General features: G+C 41.3%; 1 protein-coding gene across 1 annotated transcript in view; it reads right to left on the bottom strand.

The window, feature by feature from the left end:
* SLC35F1 (solute carrier family 35 member F1) overlaps nt 1-13,909 on the bottom strand; it is a 357,318-nt gene extending 343,409 nt beyond the window's left edge. Inside the window, exon 1 of the mRNA XM_054569875.1 lies at nt 13,737-13,909. Coding sequence (XP_054425850.1) covers nt 13,737-13,909 — 173 coding nt within the window. The remainder of the gene's footprint in view (nt 1-13,736) is intronic.
* Between the last annotated feature and the right edge of the window lie 305 nt (nt 13,910-14,214).

Raw genomic sequence — 14,214 nt, 5'->3', positions numbered from 1 at the left:
GGTTTTCAAAAGCATAACCCTTTGCATTTTGGTTAAATGCATTACAACTCTTTGTATTTTGGTTAAAGAGTTTTAATATCTTGTAGACTGAGTTTCTATATCACAATTTATCTTTAGAGAATACTCTAGAGCACTCATAAGTCTGCCTAGCAGTGTCTTAAAAATTGAGGATTAGGGCTTTATGATGTCATTCATTGCTTACTTTGTTCATTTCTTATGTCCAAAATACTTCTACAGAGGAAATTCATAATTCATCAAAATGGGAATTTTGACTTGGAATCAGGGTGCCTTTGATTCATTAACATGTCACATGTTTTCTGTGTCTTTTTTCTTTGCTTTCTTGCTAGCACTTCACTAAGAAGTATCAGAAATCAACATTCTATGCCTCATGAAGCCAATTACTTTAATGTTTAAAATAGCAGAGCAGTATCAGAAATACAACGTGAATTCTCAGCAAGGTTTCCCTCTGTAACACCACCCCCCAACTCCCCAGCATTCCATTTCCTTAATTATTTCATTTAAGACCTCATTTATTTCTTCTGTATGTCTTACATATGAAATCTGCCAAAAAAAAAAAGTCTAGCCATTGTTAATATAATGAGGACGGTTTGCACAACATAAATAAAACCTGTCAGCCAAGGAGAGTGGACGGGAATGTGCATGGGTGAACAATTATGATTTCACTGTACTAGTCAGTGGGAGACGGTAGACGTCATTGAGTGAGCATGTGTACTGTGTGGCTGTCACATTCAAAATGACTCACAGACTAGAGCAACGAATCTGCATCAAATTTTGCATTAAGCTTGAACGTTCCTCCGTGGAAACTATTCAGATGATTCAGAAGGCTGCAGCTATCGGCAACTGGTGATTGGTGGCTTCTTCATGACAACATATCCACTCATGCATGACGTCCTGTGCCGTTTTTTGGCAAAACATCAAATCATCCAGGTGACTCAGCCCCCCTACAGCCCAGATTTGGTGCCCTGTGACTTCTGGTTTTTCCCATAACTAAAATCCCTTTTGAAAGGGAAGAGATTTTAGACCATTGATGAGATTCAGGAAAATACAATGGGGCAGCTGATGGTGATAAGGAGACCTGTGTGAGGTCACAAGGTGCCTACTGTGAAGGGGTCTGAGGTGTCATTGTCCTGTGTACAAAGTTTCTTCTACCTTGTACCTTCTTCAATAAATGTCTCTAATTTTCATATGGCATGGCTGGATAGCTTCTGGACAGACCTTGTGTGTCTTATCTCCCCTTAAGAGGTTGTAGTAGAATATATCAAGCTGTGGAAATTTCTTTTTAGAAAAAGAGTGCCTCATAGACTCTCGCTCATTTACCTGCTTCTCCAACAGAAACTAAGAAGGAAGAGAATGCTCAGGGTACTAAAGCCAAAGAAATCCTTTCTAGTTGTGACAAAGGAAAACAGGAAGATGGCAATTCTGCTAAGAATTTTTTTTGCTGTTGTATCTCAAATCACCAATCCAGAGCCTCAAAAATTGCAGTCCCAGTACTCTGGTCCATTCTGTGTACATTTCCATTTGTATCCATTCAGAATCACCATTTTCTTTGACAAATTGATAATCCAAAATGAGCAATCTGATACCCATTGTTATAAATGCTTTAAATGGTGCTTTTCGTCTGTCATCAATGAAGGCATACTCTTAGGTTGCAATTAACTTTGAGGCTAGGGAAGTAATAATTACGGTCTCTTCGCATTGGAAGAAAATGAGTCCATTTATCAGCATTAGAGTTGCAAATGATCAATTTTCTACAACCAGAGCAAGCAACGACCTCAGGCCTATACTTCTTTAGGTTTGAGAGCACCGGGCTTTTACTAAGGAAGGTCAATCCAAAATGCATGTATCCCATTAGGGGCAGGAAATAAATGGGAAGCATCAAAGGAGGGAGAAAAAAAAATTTAATGAAAAAGAATTTTGCCTGAAAAGCACTAAAATCACACAAGCTGTTAGAATCAGAGAAGGTAAAAGAGGGTAAAATTTTAAAAAGTCACATCACCAGACTCATTATCTACTAGAGCTTACATGTAATGAAACTATATATGGTTCAGGAAAATGGTGGGGGGGGGGCAAATTTTCATGGATGGCTGTTCTATAGGTACATTCACACTTGCAGATATAGCTGGCTCACAGGTAATTCCACACTGAATATTTTTATTTTCAAGGTGATACCAATTCAATGGTATTTCAAAATAAAACATTAAAAACAAAGCACTCTTCTTGAACCAACCCTGAGGGAGAAAAAAGCATGGTAAGGAAATCTGACGGCTATCTTCACATAAGGAAGACAAATTATTCCAAATGGAAAATTACCCTCTCTACCTAATTGTGTGTGTGAGAAAGAGAAGGGGCAGGAAGAGGGGAAGGGGACAGAGAAAGAGGAGAGAAAAACAAGGCAAGACCAGATGAGACAAATAGATCATTACAAATAATATCTAATATAAATTTTTTGGAAATAATATATATATATATGTTATATTAGATATCATCAGGAAGGTTCAGAAAGGGAATAAAGAGACAAATAAAAGGTCAAGTTGCCATGGATCAATCTTCTTCATTTGTCTCTTGTCTGGGAAGTCCTGAGACAGTAACAACCCCAGACATTACAATGAGATTTAGAGGCACTATTAAGGGATGGCTGAGAGTGGAATGTTGATCCACTCTCTCCATCAGAAGATAAGTTCACTACCAGTAAACACACAACCTTTGTAGATACTGTGTTCTTGCTATGCAAACTCAGCTTCAAGAGTAGTTCCCTGACCCTGTTTCCCACCAAATGGGTGCTCCTACCCCCTCCCTGCTGGCAATTCTGAAGCAGTCGGTGAACAAAATAACCAGAATGTGAATTTCATTCCAGCTTTCTCTGGGAGATAGTAGTGTTCATTTGACTGGTTTTGTGATGTTTCAGACTTACTCTGTAACTTACTAAAAGATGACTCACATTATTTTCAAGAGCAGATCACCTCCTTTTAGTGACTTGAATACCACTCACCAGGCTCGGCGGGACTGGTGGGAAAACAATTAACTCTGTGAAGCTGCAAATGTCCTTTCCAACACTATCCCGCTACACATACCCTCCAGACCAGATCTCTCCCTTCCCATCCTCTCTCCTCCACACACACCTCCCTGCCAACTCATAAGTCCCCTGTTTGCAAGCAGTCTCCCCACCCCGGGATTTTCCACAGCCCCTCACTGCCCACTAGTGTACGGAGAGGCCTGTGAGGCTGTCTGTTGAAGACAGGGCCCCTCTCTGAAAGCACAGTGTTTCTCCAACCTGCAGCAGCCTCCAGAGAGGGACAGAGACTCCAGCCATCCCTGGGAACCCATGGCACAAAGAGCTCCTCTGATCCCAGGGCATCTGGGCTCCCCTCATTAGCACATTAAAGCTGCTCTGTCCCTTCCTTCTGAGCTGCTCTGTCTGTCCTGCTGCCGGCCTCTATGGAGCCTTTTAGGGCCCCCGCTCATTTTGAAACCTCTCCAGTTCAAGAGGCACTAACGCTTTCCCGAAGCCTGTCAAACTCTCCTTTCCAAACCACAGGTACCTTCGAAACAGCCTCACACAGGGCTGCAATCAGACAGCAGGACCACATGTCTTTGGCCAAATTAGGCTTCCCAACATGAGGCTTTCTTAAAACAAAACCAAAAAAAAAAATTTTTTTTTTAAATATATCTAGCTTCCAAAAAAAAAAAAAAAGAAAGAAAGAAAGAAAGAAACACATTGAAGTCAACAGGCTTGGGCCTTGTTCACAGATGGGTGGGTTTCACTTCAGAGCCTGACAAGCTCACGAGAAAAACGACAGGGCCAGGGCAGTGCCTGCATCGAAGTCCCCTGTGTGCCGAGGGCACTGGTCAGCATTTATCACAGGCCTGATGACAGCGCCAAGCCAGGAAAGCCCGGGCTCTCGTTTTAATTTGGCGACCAGGATAACAATTGCACAGCGCTTGGCAGTTCCCCAAGCCCTCTTCCAGATGTCATTTCCTTTAAAAATCCCAAAACTGCAATGGCAAATGAAGGGCTAAGATTATTTTAACCAGTTTCCAATGAGAAAATTGAGACACTCCCAAAACAAAGTCAGTTCTGAAATAGAACTTATCCCATTCTGAAGGGGACAGATACTATCACTCCAATGGCCCAGAGACGAAATCTCCAAGCGACTTTTAATTCCCTCCTCTTTCTCCCACACCCCACTCCCAAATATGATCAGAACCAAAATCCTCCTGAGCTTCCTTAAATATGTCCTGCACCAATATTCTCACTTCTTCTTCATAGCTGAATTCACTGATGGCTCTTGCTGGCGTGTTGCCTGGGCCCAGACTTGTTTCTGAGTTCGCCCTTTCCAAGACATACTCTAAATAGCAGTCGCTTCTTTCTGCCCATCCCACCACAACCTTGTCCCCACCACAAATGTCAAATAAGCGCGTAACACTGCTCTTAAATTCTATTCTACGTCTTTGGTACGTGTCCTTTCAGACTCTTCAAAATGACAAGTTCCCACTTCTCTCCATACAAATATCGGACCCTCTCTCACTACCTGCCCCTTCATTCTCGATTGAGATCTTTGCTCAGAGGTCACAGAAAAAGAGAAGCCACCTTTCAGGAACTGTCTTTTATTCCTACCACCAAATCTACCAAATTACTTTCATCTGTACCCACAGTTCTGGGCCTCCCCTTCTGTGCAAAGCAGAGTGTCCTGGCTCCTCCCAAAAGCCCCCCCCCCCCCCCGCTCCCTGCGTGGGATCCCACCACCTTCGCCTTCTCACCTTCTCAGGGCTTCCCCTCCTGCCTTCACCCCACTTCTTCCTGCAGATGCCACACACTCTATCATTCCCATCAGCCCACAGACATTTTGTATTATCCCCCTTGTTAAAGACTCTCCCTTTACTTTGTCCTTTGTAAGGCAAAATATCTCAAGAGTTATGTTTTTAAACGTGTCACCTCACGTTCCCTCCCCAAACCATTCCATCCAGGCTTCCATCGGCACCACCACTCTGAACCGGTGCTTGTCCTGGCCCCCGAGTTCCTCTGGTCATTTCCCTGCCCTTTCCTCAGTTACTCTCAGCACAGTTGACTACTTGTTTCCTCCTTCTTGAAACACTTCCTTCCTTTGGCATTTAATTTCCCTGCTGCTTGGATCCTTCCTTCCCCAGTTCCTCTTTCTCTGTTTGACTTGAAAGTTGGTGTGCTCCCCAGAGTGAGCTCCCCTATCCACACATTGTCTCCTCAAGATGATTTCATCCAAGACCACACCGATGATTCCTAAATCCCAATTCCCAGCCTCTGATTTCTTCCCAGAATCCCATACTCCAGCTCTCATTTGACATCTCCACCAGAAATCTCTAATGTAACTTGCCACAGAGTAAACTCTTGACTTTCTACCCATAAACATGTTCCTCTCCTAGTCTTTTCCTTCTTACATGATGGTACCATCACTCACCCAATTTTTCAAACCTCCTCCCCTAAACTGGAATCTTTTTCTTTTGTCTTACCTTCAGCAGCCTCATCAAATCAACCCATTGCAATGCAAATCTCAATGCAATCACTGCAAAACACAATCATTTCTCTCCACCTCCACTGCGACCCTCCAGTCCAAGCTTCTAACATCTTTCCTCCAGGAACCACTTACTTCTCCTGCAAGCCAATTTACAACAGCAAACAGAGTGGTCTTTTCAAAACATTCCTCTGTTAAAACACGTCTGATCATTCCTCTGTTAAAACCTTCCTGTTGCTCACCATTCCACTTAGAATAAAACCCGAGCTCCTCTCCCTGCCTACAGAACTAGCTCTGGACAATAGTGAAGAGTGCTCCCCCTCACGGTTCACAAAGGAAGGTCAGCCGAGATGACTAAGACACCATGTTTCAATGCCAAGGGCAAATGCCATCGCTGAAACCTCCTACCCTCTCTCCAGTCCACCGTGTTCTCTCCTTCCCTTGTGGTCTCATAAAATCTGCACTCAGCTGTGCAGCCACAAAAATTGGTTTCCCTCTCTATGCAAGGATGATAAAAACCTTTGTTATTATGAGACTAACATATGTTGTAAAACTTTATAATATAAAATTTAGGTTTTATGATGGAAATTTTAAGAATTTGAACCACTGTCTAAATGCTAATTTTAACTTAAACAGCCTCATTAGATCGTATCAAATTATATAATAAAGCCTCCAGTGCTTCCAACTCATCCTCATGCTCTTCTTGGATTTTAAATCTCTCTTATCTACAATGTACAAACATGTGTCCAAGCTCCCTCTTAGCTGCGTATATGCACTTTCAGGCTGTTAATATTTTCAGGAAACTCTATGTTCTTGGATTATATGTAAATGACCTTGATAGATCACCCTGAATTGGTAGGATGGAATTAAAATCTGTTCTTTTTTTCCTAGCAATCTGAAAGTAGATGAATATTAATGGCTAGTCCTCCTTTTTTCAATTCCCAAATGAAACAAATTATACCCATCAAGAAAGATCTGCCTCTTGATTCCATGTACACTTTACATAATTTCATTATTGGTTCAGTTTTCCTCTTGAGTAGTTTTCCCACAGGTAAACAGCTAAATTATGGGGCTTTTTTTGTGCACCTCTGTTAGATCTGCTTGAAAGTGTGACCACTTTTGAGGGGTGATATATGTTATCTTTATTTCTGCTTCACTTAAATTTTCTCCTCAAGAGATTATATTAAAAGAGTAATAACAGTTAGAAACTCCACCAATGGCACTAAGAGTCTCCTTCAGCCCATAAATGCCTGGTTCATCACTATTATCCAACAGTGCCCAACACATGAGTTAGCACTCAAGAAATACTCATTGAATAAATGAGTGAATGAATGAATGAATGAATAAGAAACCCGTGAAGTACTTCTCTTGTCTTATATGATGGACTAGTACCTTGTGCTATCTCAAAATCATGAATGATTAGGAATTGTAGCCCTGTTGTTCTAAATCTGGATATAATAAGCATGATTTGGTTTTTAAAACCCTTTAAATGTTTATTCAGTTGTAATTGGTTTCCATATTTAATTTGTTTAAAATGGCAGAAATTAGTGGTTCATAATATCAGAACTTACAAAATGGTATTTAAAGTATTCTTTTAATCATCACATAGTCACATAAGTAAATTTTCTTGGGGGAAAGTTTAGAATTTAAATCCAATAGAAAATAATATTTTAAAAATAGTATACTTACATAAATTACATTCATGTTGCTACTGATTAAGGTATGATTTTTAAGAATATTTTAAAAAACAATAAAAAACAATTTTTTTATTGTTTTCCTTGACATTTCCTGTGAAATTTCTTAACTATTGTCCATTTAGATAGTCTCTGTATAAGGTCAGAATGACAGAATGGAAAGTTTAATGTGGATTGCATATCAAACAACTTATTTATATGATTTCAGTGCCTAGACAGTTAGAAGCATACAATTATACATTATGCATAAAAATTCATATTACAGACTACAATGATATACTCTCAGTAACAGTACAAGACAAATTACCTAGTTAGATTTTGAGATCCCTCAAAGTGCCAAGAGTAATGTTTTGTCTTATACGCATCCTCCAGAAGAGGGTTTAGCACACAATAAGTGATTAAGAATAAATGAATATGGAAACAATTGACAGAGTGAAAAGGCAAGCAACAGAATGGGAGAAAATATCTGCAAACCATGTATCTGATTATGGGTTAATTTCAAACATATATAAACAACTCCTACAATGCAACAAGTACAAAAACAAAACCCAAACAACCCAATTTTAAAATGAGCAGAGGAACTAAATAGACCTTTTTTTCCAAAGAAGACATACAAGTGACCAACAAATATATGCAAAAGTACTCAAATCACTAATCATTAGGGAAATGCAAATCAAATCAAAACCACAATGAGGAATCACTTCACACATTTTAGGATGGCCACTATCAAAAACAAACACAGAAAGTAACAAGTATTGGTATTGATGGAGAGAAGTAAGAACCTCTGTGTGTGCTGTTGGTAAGGGTGTAAAATTGTGCCACTACTATGAAAAACAGCACAGAAGTTCCTCAGAAAATTAAAAATAGAATTATCATATGATCCAGCAACCTACTTCTGGGTATAAATCTCCCAAAACTGAAAACAGAATCTTGAAGCAGTATGTGCACATTCATGTTCATTGTAGCTTTATTCACAAAAGCCAAGAAATGGAAGCAACCTAAATATCTATCAGCAGATAAGTGGGTAAATAAAACGTGATATATACACACAACAAAGTATTATTTAGCCTTAAAAAAGGAAATTCTGTCATTTGTGACAATGTAGATGGACCTTAAGAACAATATGCTAAGTAAAATAAGCAAGTCACAAAAAGACAAACACTGCATGACTTCATTTTTATGAGGCATCTAAAATAGTTAAACTCTTAGAAACATGAAGTAGAATAGTGGTTGCCAGGGTCAGTGGGGGAGGGGGAAAGAGATGTTCAATGGATATAGAGTTCCAGATTTGCAAGGTGAAAAATTCTAGAGATTTATTGCATAACAATATGCCTACAGTTAACGCTAGTCTATGTAACTCAAAAACATTTAAGATAGTAAAATTTATGTTATGTGGTTATGACAATTAAAAAACTAATGAACATGTATATGTTCACATCACAGTCTAGAAATATGCCAAATATTTATGGGGTATTTTTCCACGTATCTTTTGGCATTTGACTTCCCAGGCATACTTTTTAAGAAACAAAATGAAGAATTAATGTATTTGAACAATGTACAATGAATGCTCATTAGCCTGAACTTGAACGAGAAAGCTAGACTAAGAGCTGGTGATGATACTTTTATATTCTGCAATCCACTTTTGTGAGAAACAACAATTAAAAAACAAATCAGTTCTTGCATTGAGTAACTTTATAATTATATGGGCAGTGAAATGAAATTCGTATATCATCTACATGTATAGAAATGTACAGTAACAATAGGTATGTATTTTGATGATTCTGAAGCACAGAAGGATATTGAGTACTTCAATGCTCAAGTAAAAGGTCAAAGAAAAATTACACAAAGATGGGCCCATTTTCTTACACATCACTTGGAAATGTATCAACTTTATCTGAGGTATCCCAATTACTCCTTTAATATTCACATTCATTTCTCCACACTCTGTGCATAAAAATGAAATTACTTGATGATCTTTTACTTTTATAATTTTTCCTTTCATTAAAAAATAAATGCATCCTTTAGACATCTTTTGTTTACTACTAATCTTAGAGATGTCTGTCTTTAATCACACCACTCAGTTCCATTTGGCATATTTTGTATCAATTATCCTCATTACTAGTTGATCTTCCCCTTTCATTTTGTCATCTGCTAAAAGGAGCAGCTTGAGAAAGAGCCTCACTATAAATTTTTTTAACAGAAGCTTTCCCACTTGATAAAAAAAGGTTCATATAAATTATAATATGCCTTCATCAACTGTACCTAATACTTAGTTCAATCATACCTCTCTTCCCTGGAAGCCATTTTGTTGGTTTACCATGTTCGGTCAACCTACTTAATGACTCAGAAAAGCCACACACACACACACACACACACGCACGCACGCACGCACGCACACACAAATGGTAATTTCCCACACGAATATTGATTCTATGCAGGCTTGCTACCAACTCTCTTATGTAACTTCCTTAATGATCTCTGGTTTTCAATTCAAAAAAAGTTTCAGAAATTTGAAAATTGATAAAATAAGTTAAAATGTAAGTTGGAAGTCAGTTCCACATCAAATGAATAGAGAACTCAGAGTCACACTACTGGTTCCATCCCAATGATTAAACATCCCCACTACAAGACTCAAAAAGGCAAAAACCCTTTATTACCTGAGACATCCTAAAGTATACCTTAATTGGAATAAAGGGGGTCAAAACTAGAAGTTCACAGTTTTTAAAAAATATTCGAAAATAATATTCAAGTGAGAAAAGGTAAATAAAACTACATACAAGCACAAACATTCATTAAGTAATCATTTTAGAGGAGAAAAATCTTCAGATGCCAGATAGCTCAGTATCAACTTCTGTATGTTTCTAAAAAAAAAAAAAATCTATAGATATCAGCAGTTTCTGTGAGAGGGTCATCACCTGTCACCCTTGAAGTATTTTCTTTTTTTCATATCTTGCTTGCCGTGACAGGGTAATAAATAATGTTCCATACTAACAAGTAAGTGAAGAAGAATTTGCCATAATTTTTGCTTGTTTGAGCCACTACATTATTATAAGTCTTTGGGAATTAAAGAAGTTACAATTAGCCCAGCATTTAAATCATCTTGTATCTCTTGATTCCCACTGCCAAAACAATATTGAATAGGATGGGTGGGGAGAATATGACACATCCCATTAACTGGTTAGAAAAACTATCTAGTACCTTTTCTTTCACCTAAGTATTGTATACAATTGTATTATAATCTAATTGCTCTACGGAAAGTGAGTAGTCAATCAGTGAGCTGCCCGACTGTCATGTATAAAATGTAGGAATCCAAATCTACAGGCCTTTAAAGAGGAGGGAAATAAATGATGCAGGATAACGTAAAACAGATTTTGTTAAGGTAACACTCCATTTTCATTCTAAGCGTCTTGAGAGCAAGTACCTTTAATTAATTATTAATCAATACTTCTCTCTTTATCTATCCCTAGGTAGACAGGATACAGACAGCATATGTGCTTCCATTTCTTCTTCTTCTTCTTCTTGGTTGGCAAGTAACTACTGCTGTAGACTGTGACCAGTGGCAGGTTTTCCCCAGGCTTGCGTGGTTCACAGTCTAACACTCCTCATCTCATTGCGTCGTCTTCAGTCTCTCAGCACAGCCTTTTTGGCCCAGCAGGATGCTAAGAGCTAACAGGGTGCAATGCCCCATTCCAACAATAAAGTGACTCTACTGGCCAGCTCAGAGCAATAGAACACTGCCATGCCAAAAACTGGAGGGACATATTTTTATATTGGCTCCAGATTTGCAGCCTCCCTTTCTGTTAACAGCTAAATTGCTACATGCCGGAAGTAGAGGAAAAGAAACAACTGAAGCCGGGAAGACTGAATTGATAGAGCAATGCAGGCAAAAGACACAGAAGTATTAAGGAAATGAAGAGGAGGAAAAGGAGAAAAAAGTGATCTTAAACTTTTAGAAAATGAACAGACATGCTTATAGTCTGGCCACAAAGGGCCAGCCTTATAGCCATCACTGACTAGTCCAACACACCTGGAGGGTTCAAACTAGAGAGAAACCACACCTACGGGCTGGCACACACTCCCCTCACACCTTTGAGCCCAGTTGCTCGGCAGCCATTACGAACTCAGTCCCCTGTGGACCTAGCCATGGTGCAAAAGCCAAGCTCATCAGCATGCCAGCAAAATTATTCCATGGAGCCTTTCTCACTTATTCTGATTTTTTTTCAGTCTCCTTATCAAAGGTGCTCCTCAAAAGAAATTTTTCTTTTTTTCTTTTAAAGTTAAGGAAAGATCATTTACTCAATACAAAATATTATATTGAACATTCTCAAGAACTCTGAAAGACAATTAAATATTTTAGTTGAAGTCTAAAGACTATAGCCCTAAGGTTCCATTCACAGATGCACCTGTGATTAAAAGTCATTGACCCAATCTTTCAGTCTAAGTTCCTCCTCTATAAATTAGGACTAGAATGAGTTATGTCACATATCGCTGGAAGGCTTAGTAATACGCATAGTTCTACCCATGATGTACCATGACTTCACTTAATTTGCTTATGATATTCCCACAGACCTAGTATAGACAACAGAAATCAGTTGAATTAATGAATTTGTGTTGAGCCTTAGACATTCCCAAATATTTTCTTCAGTATAATCTTATCTAAGTCTCAAAACTATGATAAGAGGGGTAAGACAAATATAATAAAACACATTTTGCAAATGAAGAAATGAAGGTCCAAGTTGATGAACAGCTTTGCCCCAAAGCAGTCACTCTGGACTTTAAGATTCATTAAATATTAAGAAACACCCTGCACAGAATCAATAACAAGTTATAATCATGCAAAGATAAATGAATTATTGCATCATTTACTCAGTTTGATTAGGGAAATCAACAATTAACATGCTCTGCTTAAAAATTTAAACAGCCAGTGCCAATGCATTAACAATTCAAAAAAAGACAGGTAATCATAAAGAATTGGAAACCCACATAATATGTACTAAGACAGCATCTTCTTGACTTATTCTGCTCATTATTACTTTGTTTTATTATTTATTGATATGAGAGAGAAAGAGAGAAATATTGAGATTTCTTGATTCTTGTATGTGTCCGACTGGGCATCAAACCCACCACCTCAGCATATCCTGATGACGCTCTAACCAACTGAGCTACTCGGGAAAGGACCTATTCTGCTCATTATCTTTTAAATGTAATGTTTTGGAAGATGTTATTGTAAGCTACCACTCAAAGGAAAGTGAAGGCTTGCCTTTCTACTACCAACTCATGTCTCACTTCATAGTGAATTTCTTCTCGTTTGGTAATAAACGGAAACACACAGAAGTACCCACAAGTAAGCTAAAATGCACGTTGTCTTCGCAAGGGACTCTTGAATGGTTTGGATTTGATATAAATTAAACTACATTTCTAAAATGAGGAGGTCTTTCAAGCTTTTATTTCTGCACGTATTTTTGTGCTTCCAGTAGAGCTTTGAGCCCCAAAGAGCTCGGTGTGAATTCCTTGGAGACTATCAACTACCCAGAACAGTGCCACACTGAAACCTGTATGAACAGAACGACCTTAAGAGTTACCCCTACAGATGCACTGAAAAGCACACACGCACCCAAATAAAAACACACAAAACCAATTCTGTACGCGATTTTCAAGTGTTAGTTCTTTAAACCATTTCAAGTTTCTTAAGTAGAGAAAGTCCCTTTCACATCACAGTCGAGTTAGGGGCGCCAAGAGGGGGCCCCATCTCCACATCAGCCAGGTTCTCATCTTAATACGCCTCGTCCTTGGTCCTTGGTCCATCTACTGCGCAGATTCCGGTACTGGAAGCATCAGTGGTAGGCATTCGTTCGCCTCTGGCTTTAGCCGGTTTTGGAATAGCCGGGTTCCTCCTTCTCACACCCTTCCCGCAACATTTTTGCACTTTGCGTGGGTCTGATCCAGGCCTCTAGCCTCCCTCTCCTGCTACCAGCCTGGAAGAGTCACAGCGGCAAACGAAGTGTTGGGCAGGATAAGTGGGTCCGCCGCCTGCCCGTCCGGACTGTCGCTGTGACCCCCATGCCTCGCACGGAGGGTGTCGGAGGCACACGGGTGGGGCGGCGACAGCACGAGGCCCGCTACTTCCACGCCATCGCCGCAGCCCCACGCCTTCCCGCCTCCGCCCCGGCCACCGCCCCCCCCAACCCCTGTCCCCTCTGGTGCTTGAGCGTAAAGCTGGGGTACGAGTGGAAAAGGAAAGTGAGGCAACACGCATACACGGGGGTGCGATTGGGGACACACAGCGCTAGGCAGGCAAAACCGCGCCTCTGCCCGAACTCCCGCCTCGGACCAGCCGACAGCCCGGGCGCTCCCGGCTCCCTGCTCTGGGACAAAGCTACCACGGCCTCTCCGCCAGCAGGACACGTCCTCGCCAGCTCTCTTCAGTCTCCCCGGGCACGACTCCGTCCCCAAGGGCCTCGGAGCCACCCTGGGGACAGAGGGGACCCCAGGTCCGGCGCCTGCAGCCCCTGCCCGGCGTCCCGCCGCTGCTCACCTGTTCAGCACTTTGCGGATCCTCTGGCGCATGCCAGCCCGGGAGGAGGCGGACAGGCTGCTGCCGCCGCCGCTGCCCTCAGCCGGCAGATTCTCGATGGTGGTCACCACATGGTTCGGCGGGGCTGGAGGCGGTGGCTGCAGCTGCTGCTGCGGCGGCTCGGGGGGGATCATCGCGGCGGAGGCAGCGGCGCAGCGAAGATCAGAACGCAGCCGGGCGCATCGTGCGCCGGCTCCGGGCCCTGGAACGCGCAGAGGATCCGGCGGGCCGCCGCGGCCGGGAGGCGGTGCTGCCTGCGAAGCTGCGAGGCAGGGAGGTACCCGCGCCTACGGCCGCCGCCGCCGCCCAGCCCGCCACTCACTCCTCTCCAGTCCCAGCGCGCGCGCCCTCGCTCCGCCGCCCCTCGTTCCTGCCCTGGCTCTTCCCGAGACACGTCCCCAAGTCCTGGCAAGCCCCGCAAAGTGACCGTGAAAGGGAT

The sequence above is a fragment of the Pteronotus mesoamericanus genome, unplaced genomic scaffold (genome assembly GCF_021234165.1).
Source record: "Pteronotus mesoamericanus isolate MK-2021 breed Mesoamerican mustached bat unplaced genomic scaffold, CSHL_Meso_final contig_20, whole genome shotgun sequence".
Taxonomy (NCBI): domain Eukaryota; kingdom Metazoa; phylum Chordata; class Mammalia; order Chiroptera; family Mormoopidae; genus Pteronotus; species Pteronotus mesoamericanus.
Note: the sequence above shows the minus strand (reverse complement) of the source record. Positions and strands in the feature narration are given on the sequence as shown.